Raw genomic sequence first — 14,754 nt, 5'->3', positions numbered from 1 at the left:
AATAGTCTACCTAATAAGAAATTACATTATTTTTATTATTTAATAATGTATGGGCTGGTGGGCTGGATGCAAACTCACGAACCAGGGACACACAACATTTTCTGTTCTCTGACTGAATGCAAACAATTTAAGCACCCAATACTTGGTTGAGGGTCTATGTGAATTAATTTCCATTGTGATTTAAATGTGGTCCTACTCATGGACATATTTCATGTACAAAAAAATAATAATTTATGGCCTTTTAAACACATTTTGTGTAAGAACACAGAGATAATTTGGGTAAATAATTTTTGCATAAAATAATATAGCATTTTGTGGCAATCAACATTATGCATCAAATGGTGTAGTGGGGTAGGTTTGAAAGCATTCTTTGTACTTGACACTAATGTACTCAGTTCAGAGACATGTCTTAACTAGGCCTACTTTATTTTGTAGCCAATGAATATGGGAATATTATATCAATGTATGAAAAAAAAAAAAAAAAACGACTTGGAAGAAAAAGGATCTGTAACTAAACCTAAGATAGGTATTAGCCCCTGTAAAACAGATAAATAAATTGCTTCAGTATTCATTTCAAAGCTGATACAAAGGTTGACATTGTATAGTGTAAGCTTTGTGAGATACTAAATCCACTAATTAGAGAGACATGGAATGGCTGTTCCAGTATTCTGGTGTAGGTCAGCAAAGACCTCTCAAGTCTGTTCTCAGCCTGTGCATCCTCTGCAGAAAGCATTGCATCTCATTCTGAACAGACAAGGCTGTTGTGCTTGATTTTGCATTCTCATTTGAAGTAGTGTCTGACTCAGCTGGTGGTAACATGTTTGATGTGGATTTTGTGTTATGTGGAATTCAACATAAGGGATTTATTTTTTTAGTCTGTGCAATGATCCTAGACTGCATGTAGTAAAAAAACAAAAACAAAAGCCAACTCTGAAGTCTAAGTCAACTACAGTACGTCTATGCATTTTATCAAGGACATTGTCAAGCATCTGGTTGACATCATCAGGTGACTAAAAAGAATCTCTGCAAGAGCTTATTCATGTATAAGCCTGCGTGATGGGCATATATCAAACTATATAGGAGAAACCTGGCCTAATTTTCACATGTGGAAGTTGTAACATTGTGTGTATATATATATATATAGATAGATAGATAGATAGATAGATAGATAGATATAATTTGTTTATTTTTTTTTATGATAGTTTCAAACACTTTGTTTAAAACTAGCATTTTTGCTTGCTTGTTTGTTTATTTATTTGGTGAATTCTGTCCTCCAAATTAAAATTACAATATGATCATATTTTGTAACAGCTGTTTGGTAAACAATTGAACACAATAAAATTACTCTATAGCATACAATATAAATTTATGGTTAAGTCTAACTGAAAAGCTGAAATGTGTTCTCAGGGCAAAGGTACTCCAAGTATTTTTTTTTAAATGTCAGGTTGGAGCAGGTTGTCCCAAAAATGATCCCAAATGATAATTTTACATTGTGTTTCCTTTTATATTGTTGCCATTTCATCAATTGTTTCATTAAGAAGTTTTGCTGAAAAGCCTAGGTTATTTAACGGCATGCTCCCAACGTGACAACTTCAAGTTTTTGACAACTTGACATGCTTTGGGGGTATATTGTAAGTACAAAGGTAATTGTGTGTTAAATGAAAGGATAATCTTTATCTTTTTACATGGGCAATAGTAAAAAAAGTAAATAAAAAAAAAATGTCCAAAAACTTTCAAGTCCAAGGAATGTTGTAAAAATAAAATAAGTAAATGTAGCAAAAGTTCTTAACTCTTTCAAGGAGGAAGCGGGAGACGGCAAATCAAACTCAAAAGGTAGTTTTATTTTCTCTCACTCAAAAGCTTCAAACTCAAATGTTAGCTGCACTGACACACGCAAACAGACACGTGCAGGCTTGGCTCTCTCTCTCCTCCGGCGGTCTGGATCATGCTTTAAATCACTCTCTGCTCTCACTGCAAACACAAAACAGCTGTTAGAGGTGATTTCCCACAGGTGCCAACCCTTACCGCACTCACTCTCACGGCCAAGCTCTCCACAGACATCACTCGGCCATGCCCCCATCACCATATACCCCCATTGCCCGACTAAGGCCAGGAAGCCATCCGGCCTGCTACTTATCCCCCCCATTTCTGGAGAGGAAATCCACAACAGCCATCTGCGCCCCCGGAATGTGGACCATCTCGAAAATAAAAGGCTGGAGAGCAAGATACCAATGGTGACCCACGAGTTGGCATCCTTCATGCGATGGAGCCATTGGAGTGGGGTGTGGTCCGAACAGAGGGTGAAAGCACGCCCCAACAGATAGTACGGGAAGGTGAGGTCTGGCCACTTGAAGGCCGAACACTACTTCTCCATTGTGCTGTACTTAGTCTCTCTCATCGAGCTGGCTTTGACGTTCTTGAGCCTGGAGCAAATTCTCCTGTGTTAATTGCCCCTGTGTGTGGAATTTTGCTCTCAGGTCAAGAATGTATTGAATTTTGTTTTTGTTGAAGGTCCCTCCTGCCAGTTTTCCCATAGCATGTTGAGCACGCCGCGCGGTCGATGCCCATACAATAATTCGAATGGGGAGAACCCCGTGGAGGCTTGTGGGACCTCTCATACTGCAAATAATAGGGGCTCGAGCCACTTGTCCCAATTTCGAGCATCTTCTTGCATGAACTTACGAATCATATTCATTAGTATTTTATTAAATCGTTTGACCAAGTCATCTGTTTGGGGGTGATAAATGCTGGTCCGAATTGATTTAATCCCCAATAATTCATACAGTTTGCATAGTGTTCGTGACATAAACGTCAGGAGATAATTCTGAAGAGTGCCTCCGCAACACTTTGCGCTGAAATGTTGCGCAGAAGCACTGCTTCCGGATATTGCGTTGCGTAGTCCACCAGAGCCTAAACAAAGCGATGCCTGCGTGCCACCACTCTATTGGCCCGATGAGGTCCATGCCAGTTTGTTGGAAAGGGACCTCGATCAAGGGAAGGAGGTGCAATGGCACTCTTAGGGTGGCCGGCAGATTCTTCAGCTGACATTCATGGCATGCCGAACACCATCAGTGAACATCCCCGTGAACCGCCCTTTAAATCACTCTCCACTCTCACTGAAAACACAGCAACATAAAGACACACACAGAGCAGCCGTGCATGTCTCTCTCTCTCTCTCTCTCTCTGGCGTCCCCGGCTTTTCCCTTATCTCCCTCCCGCTGATTAGGCAACTCTGCGCCTGGCGTGTATCCTCACGGCCCGGCCATGCCCTCCTCCTCATATATAGAAAAATATTAATCTCCCAAATAAAGAAGAAACATTGAAAATTAAGAAAGCAGTTAGACATCAAGCAATACCTTAGCAGAAGGACAATTCAATGTTGATACAAGAAAAAAACTCAAAGCATTCCTGGAGCAAGACCTGTCAAAAGCTAAAATCACCCTTATTTTATTGTATTAAAAGCCTGACTTGTATGACAATTAAAGTTCAAACTTGTCTGGCTCATTACAATAAGACTTGGATCTTAACATTTAGAACCTACTTGACATTTCTAAGTACAATAACGGGCTCGAAAAACTGAAGCCAGGTCATCTTTCTAAACACTGGTAGGGTAACATGTCCTCTCTGGAATGCGAGAACACAAAAAAGATGTTGAAAAGGATGGAAATGGAAAGTGGAAATGTGTTTATGAAGAACATGCCTTATGCGATCAACCAGTTGATTACACTAAAGGAGAGCTAGAAATTGTGAGAGCCAAAAATGCATATGCAGCCAGAGGAGTAGAAGTAATTTCCTTTCCTGTTTTTCAGTCTTTTTATGCAGGCATTGAATAAGGCCATATATTCATTTTGTTACACACACTCATGTTAGAAATGACTACATATTGGTGGGTCCACATTTTTTATAACGAAAGAGTAAGGTGTACAAGTAAGTTTACTTGTTCTTTGAGCCATTGTATAAAAGCAATATCACACTCGCAATCATGCTGTGTGACCCTACATCAGCTCAGCTGTTATTCGGCCACAGGTAATATACTGTATATATATTATTCTTTGTAATTTTGGTTGTAACAATACTGTAACTGGGCAATAAAATCCAAACCTAAAGAAAAAGGGAAGATCATTTATCACAAAAATAATAACTTTATTGTCCAAAGTCTTAATTTTAGTTATAAACACAAGTTTATCTAATATACTGTACATAACAGTGGAAGAGATTCTTAAAATTATCTTGTAACAACTCAAGGTTTTGACAAACAGGTACCATTAGGACCGCGATCAAAGAGACTTTGATAGAAAATGTTAATCCAAATTTACATCTGAATTGGCAGGCCAGTACAGAATTACTGAAAAAAAAAAAAATGTCCACAGCTCTGATGAATGATGTATGTTAGTGTCTGAGTGTAACCAAAACTGTTAGACAGGAAGACAGCAGGACCACAGAGCCTGTGGCTATTAAACTGGTGACAGAGTGCAGGAGGATATAGGGGATCACCATGGAACCGGCATAGTCTGGGACAGTCAGTGAGGACTATCCAAACAGAAGTGTTCATGGGGCATCAGTGAAGAGTACTGACTGTGACATACTGTTTTGACTCACAGAATTCCTGTTAAGTGGTGGTAAATATGTTTGGAAAGAGAGTAAGCAGGGTGGATGGCTTTATTAAATGTGATGTATATCGTATTTTTTTCACCTCTAATTGGTTCACTTGAGCCTCCGAGATCTCTCGGATAAATGCATACAGTCAAAGGACAAATAAAAGCAGTTTATGAGGCACTTTTCATATCAAAGCGGTTTCTCAGAATCCCTAAAATAGATTTGTTGGTTCTTTGACTCTGAGAAATATAAAACTGATACACACTTTCATTCAAATATTGAATAGAAGAGTGCATGAGGTATAGGAAAGGTGCATAGCCTTTCCCTAGCCACGGAATACTTCTTGATTGAGGAGGCATGCCTGAAATTAATATATGTTGTATTTTTCACAGAGCTCCTGAAAATGCCATCAGTCCAGTGTCTAATTTAGTGCCTCAGTCTATGGTTTAGTTTCTGAGTTCTCTGTGGCCTTAGACTCCTGCTCTTTAAATATCCCAGCCAGTGTTTTGAAACGAGGCCCCCAGTCATAGATGCTTCTGTAATCCTCCTTGGAATCAAGCACCCAGGACTCAGTGGAACTGAGGGAATCTTCCACCGAGCCCTCTCCCTCATATGCATATGTGACTAGAGAGTCATACAGAGGTGTTGAGTTACTTATGTGATTCTCCAGAAGACAATGATGGATGTAAGCTCGGATGTCCTCACTGTCCTCCATGTGTGCATCGGTCTGATCCTCTGATCTTATTTTTTGCAGCTGCGCAGTCTCTTTGATACCTTTGGGATTGCGTAATATACCTATATCAAAAGCCTGGGTGTCCTCCTCCCCGCCCCCCTCATCATCATAGTGGATAACATTGTCCCGAACATCCTCTTTGGACGACATCAGAGTGCCCTTCTTCTTGTGTCTTCTCAGACCCATATAGAGCATCACCATCACTGCAAGACACCGGAAGCAAATGTGATTTTACTTACACGTAACTTGCTCTGTGACATAATGTCTGACATAATGTGCTTCGATATGCATACAGGACCCTTAAATGATAGGAGACTGGTGAAAAAAAGGGAGGTCACATGATTCAGAGCCATTAGCTGTTTTATTTTTTTCTTCTGACATGGGTTTTCAAACCGTAACAAAGAGAACGGCAGCCTGAGGGTTGCCATAATGCAGTTTTGACATGCTGTCTGTCACTATCGTGGTGCCTCAGTTGTGTGAGAGGAGAGGAGGCAGTTTTTCTGTGCTTTCATCCCCCTCCTCAGAGGCAGACAGTGCTCACTCGCCCCACTCCACTCAAAGAAAGTAGGGAAGAGTGAGAGAGATGGGAAAGCACAGACTCTGCTCAAACAAGAACTGAAGATTAGACCTTAATTTAATTAATTTAAATAAATTCATTTAAAATGAGGCAGAGGGTAAAACTGGTTAAATAAACCTGCAATTTGTTGTTAGGGAAAGGCTTTCTCACACATTTTAAAAAAGATGCATTAAAATAAATCAAAACAACTTGCAAGAGTTTAATATCTCTAATCTCTGAGACTCCAGATATAATAATGTAACATTTTCATGGAATACTTTTGAGGCATGTTATCGCATGTTACATTTGAAATATTGTTCATATACAGTTCTCATGAGATTAGGAAAAGTAATCAAGTATAAGCAAAAATGTCATCGAAAGTGACATAAATACCCTAAATATTTCAAATTTGGGGGAAATTAATGCCCCTGTAGTTAATTTCTCTGTTTTTTTTAATTTATTAAATGTTTGTTTGTTTGTGTGGTTGTTTGTTTGTTATCTAATATATGTTATGTACTGTTTGATTAAATTCCTTTCTAGTCCTATCTGTCTATATTGACTCTAAATTAATTTATTTAATTTAAGACTTTGCATTACATTACATGTTAGAAAAAAAAAAAAAAAAAAAATGCCCTCATAAAGGTAAAGAAATAAAATGCCCCTGAAAATTAATTCTGAGGAGCCCCTTATTAAAAGTAAATGTACGACACTTACCGATATTTACATGTTTTAATTGTATTTTCATGCTATTAATATGGACTTGGGGTCTCACAGATCCCAAAACAGGAGGTAAACCCTCCTTTATTTTCCAGCATCTTCTAAAAGACTATTTAGCACATTAATTGCATATGTCTTTATTTAAATTAAAGACATGTGTCATGCCACAGGACACAGTATACTTTGTACCAACTGGAACTCACCCAGCAGAATGATAATGCACAGCAGTATGGCCATCAGAGCTCCAGTGCTGAGTCCCATGGGAAAGAAGACTGCTTCCGCATTGCAGGAAAGGAGGGAACCATTGGTGTCGCAGGAACACACCCGCACCGACACTGTCCCTGTGCTGCTTTGGATCGGGTACCCACCGTCCTTAACCACTACTGGCACATGATACATATTCTGCTCTAGTCTCCGAAACCCCCCTCGCCTGGTCACTACTCCAGCTGTGTTGTCTGAAATTGAGCCCAAGAGACCATAAAACTTTAATACTAACAGATATAGTCAAGAGCATAAATTATTTTACTTAATGCATTTGCATCCATAGATCATCTTGAATAATCACACTGATGCTTTTGTGGATCATAAACTGGCATTCCAACATATATTTCTTTGTGACAAAATATTATGATTTCTCTTATGCTGCAAAACAACTAGTTTTATTCCAGAATAAATAAGAAAAGTGGATGCCTTTGAAGTGCAAATAAGTGCAGAAATAAAGTGGTTCTGGTCAATAGGATAATAAGCTTACAAGAGGTACTCTAGGGAAAAGCATACTACACCTTTCTAAAGGATTCTCCAACACAGCTGGATTCCAAATAAAGCTAGGATGCACAGAAGGCTGTTAAAGAGTGTTCCATATCTGTCACTCACTCGACGTTGGTGTCGATGTAGTGACACTAGGGGTCACTCTTGGGAGCCCGAGACACCTGTGGTCTTTGATAAAAGGCCAATGAAAATTGGCGAGTGGTATTTGCATGCCACTCCCCCGAACATACGGGTATAAAAGGAGCTGGTATGCAACCACTCTTCAGAGCCGAACGGTCATGCTCGCTGAGCTGAATACTACTGTTCATTCACCTGCTGGATCTGACGGCGCATTTCAGCGGCTTCTCCCTCCTCTGCACTGGTGCACTGCAGAGAACGCCCCTGGGCGCTTCGGCAGAAAAACTAGAGAGTATATTTTCTGAAAGAGCATTTTTCCCCTCTAAAAGAGTACATATTACTCTAAAAGAGCGCACACACGAAACGTCTTTTTAAAGACACGTCTTTTTAAAGATGCTTTTCCGATTGTGTGTTATTCCTGGTTGTGCTCGTTATCTCTCGCCTTCTAACGGTCACGATCACTGTCTTTCGTGTCTGGGCACTGCTCACGTGGAGACAGCGTTCGTGGATGGTCACGTTCTCATTGCGAGAATATGTCCATGGCAACGTTGCGGTCGCGGCTCGCCTTCGTAAGAAAGCGAGCCACCCCAGAGGCTCCTGCCTCGGTCCTTTTACCCACGGGTTTGAGGCCAGCGCGGCTAGCACTGGGGGCGATTTGGGGACCCCAATGGGACCGCCTCTGCCGGGTATCCCCCCGCGGACCTCCCATTCCCCAGCACGCTCGTCTGCCCCGATCGGGCTTCCGGGTGAGTCCGCCGGCTCGTCTCACGGTGAGTTCGACCTCTTATTCGGAGCCCGCGAAAGTGATGAGCTCTCGAGCGCAGCATCGGAAAGCGGGCTCGTCCAGTCGGAAGCCTCAGCTGGGCTCCTCCCTTCGGGGTCGATCGCCCAGTCACAGGCTGATGCGGAGATGACGACATGCTTTCCAGCGGAGATGACAGCCGCGAGCGTCGGTTAGAGTGGATTTCACCGCTCTTCCCTGAACCCTCGCAGCTCTGTGATTGGTTCCTGGGATCGCGGCGCCACTCAAAGCCACGCCACGCCCCGCCCCGCCCTATTCCTTTCTTCCCGGAAGTGCATGAAGAGCTGACAAGGTCGCGGGAGGCACCTTTTACTGCCCGGTCTCGATCTTTTCAGCTTCCCCGCTCTCACTACCCTCGATGGTGGGGCGGCCAAGGGTTATTCGGCAATACCCTTGTGGATAAAGGCGCTCGCGGTGCACCTATGCCCGCAGAGCGCCACCACCTGGCGCGGGTGCCCAAAGCCCCCGTCCAAGGCCTGTAGGTTTACGTCGTCTCTGACGGTCAAAGCCTACGGCGCTGCTGGACAAGCCGCCTCTGCCCTGCACGCCATGGCTCTCCTGCAAGTCCGCCAAGGTGCTAAAGGAACTGCACGAGGGTAGTTCCGCCCTGGGATTGATGCAGGAACTGCGCTTGGCGACCGACCTCGCTCTCCGAGCGACGGAGGTCACGGCGCGGTCTCTCGGGCGGACGATGGCCACACTAGTGGTCCAGGAGCGCCACCTTTGGCTCAACCTGGTCGAGATGGGTGAGGCCGACAGGACACGATTCCTTGCTGCCCCCATTTCCCAGGCGGGCCTATTCGGCGACACCGTCGAGGACTTTGCCCAGCAGTTCTCGATGGTAGAGCAGTAGATGAATGCTAGCCGGCTTATCCTGCCCCAGCGTGGCTCAAGATCCCGCACCCCATCTACTCATCACCGAGGGCGTCCCCCTGCGGTGACTGCACCGGCTCCGCTGCAGCCCGCCCCTCCGGCCCGGCCCTGGCGTGGAGCCCACCGCAGGAAGCCGACGCCACCCGTCTCACAGCCGGCACCGAAGAACCCACAGAGGTCTTCGAAGCGCCCCTGAGATGGGCGACCCAGGGACAACGAAACCCGCTGCTCCGGAGCTGGTAAGCAGATCTTCATCTTTTTGTTACCTTTTGCATTTAATTGCGCTGCATGCCCAAGTGGCTGCAGTACTCAAGAGCTCCGCAAGAGTGGTTTCCTTGTTCCCTGGGTCACATATCCGGTGTGTACGGCTGGCATCACGACCACCGTCCACCACTCCATTTGGCAGGTTGGTGCTCCAGCGGCGGTCTCCCGCACTGAGCGCCCAGCTGTGGCACAAATCCGCCCCCGATGTGACAGTCTCCACGGGTCATGAGGACAGGCCTCTTCCTCCCCCGTCCCAGGCTGTTCCGGGGGTGGTCACAACGAGCCAGGTAAGTGCTTCGATGTCCTCGGACTCAGCACGGCCACGATGTGGTGTGGCACCTCGAGCTCCACCCCGCTGCGAGGCCCCACCCGCCGGTACATCTGATGACGTTGTCCATTTGATCCCCCATGCGCGGAACTCGGACGCATGGCTTGCGCTTTCCAGTCTGTCACGAGGGCTGGTCCGGACCGTCCGACTCGGCTGCGCGATTCACTTCGCCGGGCATCCGCCCAGGTCCAGCGGTGTCCACTTCACCTTGGTGAAAGTCGGAAACGCTGCTACCTTGCGTGGAGATCGCTACCCTCCTACGGAAGGACGCGATAGAACCTGTCCCTCCAGCCGAGATGAAGAAGGGGTTTTACATCCCCTACTTCATTGTACTGAAAAGAGGCGGTGGTTGCGGCCAATCTTGGACCTGCGAGTACTGAACCGGGCCTTACACAGACTCCCGTTCAAGATGCTGACGCAAAGACGCATTCTAGCGAGCGTCCGGCATCAAGATTGGTTCGCGGCGGTAGACCCGAAGGATGCGTACTTTCACGTCTCGATCCTTCCTCGACACAGACCCTTCCTGCGGTTCGCGTTCGAGGGTCAGGCGTATCAGTACAAAGTCCTCCCTTTTGGCCTGTCCCTGTCTCCTCGCGTCTTTACGAAGATCGCAGAGGCTGCCCTTGCCCCGTTAAGGGAGGTGGGCATTCGCATTCTCAACTATCTCGACGACTGGCTAATCTTAGCTCACTCTCGAGATGTGTTATGCGCACACAGGGACCTGGTGCTCTCACACCTCAGCCGACTAGGGCTTCGGGTCAGCTGGGAAAAGAGCAAGCTCCTCCCGGTTCAGAGCATCTCTTTTCTTGGTTTGGAGTTGGACTCAGTCTCCTTGACGGCGCACCTTACGAACGAGCGCACCCAGTCGGTGCTGGCCTGTTTGAAGGCGTTCAAACAGAAAACAGCGGTTCCACTGAAACTTTTTCAGAAGCTCCTGGGGCATATGGCATCCTCGGCGGTGGCCACCCCGCTCAGGTTGATGCATATGAGGCCGCTTCAGCACTGGCTCCAGACTCGAGTCCCGAGACGGGCATGGCGCCACGGGACACACCGCGTGGCCATTACGTCGGTCTGTCACCGTCTTTTCAGCCCTTGGACCGACCTCTCGGTTCTACGAGCAGGTGTTCCCCTAGAACTGGTCTCCAGGCGCGTCGTGGTCACGACAGACGCCTCCAAAACGGGCTGGGGCGCTGTTGGCAATGGGCACGCAGCCGCCGGCCTCTAGACGGGTCCGCGGCTGCGTTGGCACATCAACTGCCTCGAGTTACTGGCAATTCTGCTCTTCCTGCGGAGGTTCCGGCCGTTGATCCAGGGCAAGCACGTGCTAGTTCGGACAGACAGCACGGCAGCGGTAGCATATGTCAACCGCCAAGGCGGTCTGCGCTCCCGCTGTATGTCACAACTCGCCCGCCGTCTCCTCCAACGGAGTTAGCAGCACCAAGTCGCTGCAAGCCACTCACATCCCAGGCAACCTCAACACTTCGGCGGACGCACCGTAACAACAGGTTACCCTCAAGGGAGAGTGGAGACTCCACCTTCAGGTGGTCCAGCTGATTTGGAGTCGATTCGGTCAGGCACAGGTGCACCTGTTCGCCTCCCAAGAATCCTCCCACTGCCCGCTCTGGTACGCCCTCACCGAGGCCTTCCTCGGCATAGACGCGCTGGCACACAGCTGGTCCCCTGGCATTCGCAAATATGCGTTTTCCCCCAGTGAGCCTGCTCGCACAGACCCTGTGCAAGGTCAGGGAGGACAAGGAGAAGGTCGTCCTGGTAAGCACCCTACTGGCCCGCCCAGAAGTGGTGCTCGGACCTCACGCTCCTCATGACAGCTCCCCCGGGCAAATTCCCCTGAGGAAGGACCTTCTTTCTCAGGGAAGGGGCACCATCCGGCACCCGCGCCCAGACCTCTGGAATCTCCATGTCTGGCCCCTGGACGGGACACGGAAGACGTTCACTCAGGCTAGGGCTCCCTCTACGAGGCGCCTGTATGCCTTTAAGTGGAGTCTCTTCGCTAAGTGGTGTTCTTCCCGTCAGGAAGACCCCCAGAGGTGCGCAGTCAGATCAGTGCTTTCCTTCCTGCAAGAGAGGTTGGAAGGGAGGCTGTCCCCTTCCACCTTGAAGGTGTACGTTGCTGCCATAGCAGCCGACGGTAAGTCCTTAGGGAAGCATCTGATCATCAGGTTCCTGAATCCCTCCAGGCCGCACCTTGTTCCCTCATCGGACCTCTGTAGTTTTTCAGGGTCTACAGAGAGCCCCCTTTGAGTTTTGCAGTCAGCCGGTCCGGGCTATTCTCACATGATCCTGAGACCCCCGACTGGGCTATGTGCCCAAGGTTCCCACCACTCCTTTTTGGGACCAGGTGGTGAACCTGCAAGTGCTGCCCCAGGAGAAGGTAGACCCAGCCCTGTCGTTGCTGTGTCCGGTGCGCGCTTTACGCATCTATTTGGATCGCACACAGAGCTTTAGAATCTCTGAGCAGCTCTTTGACTGCTTTGGTGCACAGCGGAAAGGAAGCGCTGTCTCCAAGCAGAGGATCGCCCACTGGCTCATTGACGCCATAACTATGGCATGTCTCGCCCAAAACATGCAGCCCCCGGTAGGGCTACGAGCCCATTCTACCCGTGGTGTAGCAGCTTTTTGGGCCCTGGCCAGAGGTGCCTCTCTAACAGACATTTGCAGAGCAGCGGGCTGGGCAACACCCAACACCTTTGCAAGGTTCTACAACCTCCGGGTGGAACCGGTTTCGTCCCAGGTAGTGGCACGCAACACAAGCGGATAAGCCCGGGATAGCCAGCCGGGTGTATCGCTTGCACATAGCGCCTTCCACCTCCTTTTGAGCTGAAGACGTGCGCCAGTTAATTCCCAGTAGTGTTCACAAAAGTTGTTCGCTGGTTGACTTCCTCCGAGCCCTGTGGCAGTCAAGTTTTCGGAGAGACTCACTGCCGGCCCAGTACACGCGCTAACTAATAGCCCGGTTCTGGGGTAGGTGCTCCGCATGTGGCGGTTCCCTGTAAGGCTAACCCCATGCGATCTATATCTTCCGTTAGTTCGTTTCCCTACTGGAAAACTGCGTCTTCCTTGGGCAGAGCCCCTCAGTCTCCATGTTCTTGTAACTCCTCCCCCATTGGGCAGGATCTACCTTGAAGGCTCTCCACATGGTTGGAAAGACCATGTGATGTATTCTTCCACTTAAATATCCCCCCCCTCTCTTGGGGCGAGGTGTGGTCTCCACAGTGTCCTCCCCTTGGGAGGGACACCCCCTGACTAGACCTGGCGGCCCAGTCAGATAATCCCCCTTCTTTTTTAGGGAGTGGAAAAAGAGAAGGGGAAAGAGGCCACGACTGCGTTAAGCCTGTCTCTATCTCTGGGTAGTCGACTTGTCCCCAAAAAGGGCCGTTCGACACTCATAACTGTGTTGGGGGAGGTTACGTGTCGACCTGGTGCACTGGCTATGAGGCACACAGCAAGTCTGCCCACCACACACCGCCAGTTCACGTAACACAGTTCAGCCTTGTGGCGTTTTGTATAGGGACCCCTAGTGTCACTACATCGACACCAACGTCGAGTGAGTGACAGATAGGGAACGTCATGGTTACTGGTGTAACCTCCGTTCCCTGATGGAGGGAACGAGACGTTGGTCCCTCCTGCCACAACGCTGAACTACCCGCTGAAATGGCCGGACCTTATATCGGCTCCTCAGCGTAAAACCTGAATGAGTGGTTGCATACCAGCTCCTTTTATACCCGTATGTTCGGGGGAGTGGCATGCAAATACCACTCGCCAATTTTCATTGGCCTTTTATCAAAGACCAGAGGTGTCTCGGGCTCCCAAGAGTGACCCCTAGTGTCACTACATCGACACCAACGTCTCGTTCCCTCCATCAGGGAACAGAGGTTACACCAGTAACCATGACGTTTTAATCTTAGTAGGTTTTCTGGAAATGACTTTAATTCACACTGTTAACTGTATATATGACATTGTCCTAATTGAAGTTTTAGATTGGTTTGTGTGCCTAGTGGATACAGTTTAAAGCTGGTAAGCAAAATGTTGCTATTTGGTGCCTTTTAGCAAGGCACATAAACCCAGGTTGCTCTAGGGGGATTTTTCCTGCAGCATGTGTACTGTAAGTCACTTTAGGTAAAAGCTTCAGCTAAATGATAAATGACTAGTTACCACTTTCTGTATGTCTGCCAGAATTTGGTTACATTTGTGGAGTTTCTATTTGCTCCCCGGTGTAAATAGTATCTGCCACACTAGGCAACTATCTGCACCCCAATAGTCTGGTGAAAACACAGGAATATACAACTAACTAGTCAATAGATGTTACTGCAGTGCTGTGGGGTATAAAGACAGTGTATGAGTGTGTACTGTTGTCCTAACAACCGCTGTTCGAATCTGCCTTTTGTTTCAGTCTTTTTCCCATCCAATTTCCTGTTTCCACTCTTAATGTTATCTTTAATACTACTTATAATAATAGATAAAAATGAATATAAATGTTGATTTCATTCCAGTGATTTGGTCACAGTGAATGTCGGGGAGGGCAGAGAAGAGTTTGATCCAGAGGCGTGGTCTGTCGATAGCACTCATTCCTGCGGCTTGGCACCACTTGTGTTTACACTGTATCACTGTATTACTAATATTGTAGTAACCATGTTTTTTGGAAGAAATCATAGTTTTAATGCAATTTACCAAGGTGTTAGTACAGGATTATGATATGCATATTTTATGATATTTTAGGATATAAAATACCATAGTGAAACCAAGGTTACTGTAGTATAACAAAGGTTATTTTTTCTAAGGTAAGGTTAAGGTTAGGTTTAGAGGTAGAGGTTAATGCAGTGTGTCTGTGGGACTCTACATAAACACAGTAAACACACTGCAATGATGCCCATATACTGTATGTTAGTATTTAAATATGGGTGCAAATAGTATCTGACAATATTTGCACCAGGGTGCAATTAGTATCAACCATTATTTGCACCAGGGTGGGGGGGAAATAA

The 14,754-nt window shown here is 46.9% G+C and overlaps 1 protein-coding gene across 1 annotated transcript in view; it reads right to left on the bottom strand.

Moving 5' to 3' along the window:
- Positions 1-4,214: 4,214 nt before the first annotated feature.
- The window catches only part of LOC127440456 (cadherin-12-like), a 60,911-nt gene continuing 50,371 nt past the window's right edge, over positions 4,215-14,754 (bottom strand). Inside the window, exons 10-11 of the mRNA XM_051697033.1 lie at positions 6,806-7,057; positions 4,215-5,532 (exon numbers count right to left, since the gene is read on the bottom strand). Of these exons, the coding sequence (XP_051552993.1) occupies positions 5,036-5,532; positions 6,806-7,057 (749 nt within the window). The 3' untranslated portion in view covers positions 4,215-5,035. The remainder of the gene's footprint in view (positions 5,533-6,805; positions 7,058-14,754) is intronic.

The sequence above is a fragment of the Myxocyprinus asiaticus genome, chromosome 5, assembly GCF_019703515.2.
Source record: "Myxocyprinus asiaticus isolate MX2 ecotype Aquarium Trade chromosome 5, UBuf_Myxa_2, whole genome shotgun sequence".
NCBI lineage: Eukaryota > Metazoa > Chordata > Actinopteri > Cypriniformes > Catostomidae > Myxocyprinus > Myxocyprinus asiaticus.
The sequence above is the reverse complement of the archived record's forward strand: the minus strand, read 5'-3'. Positions and strand labels throughout refer to the sequence as shown.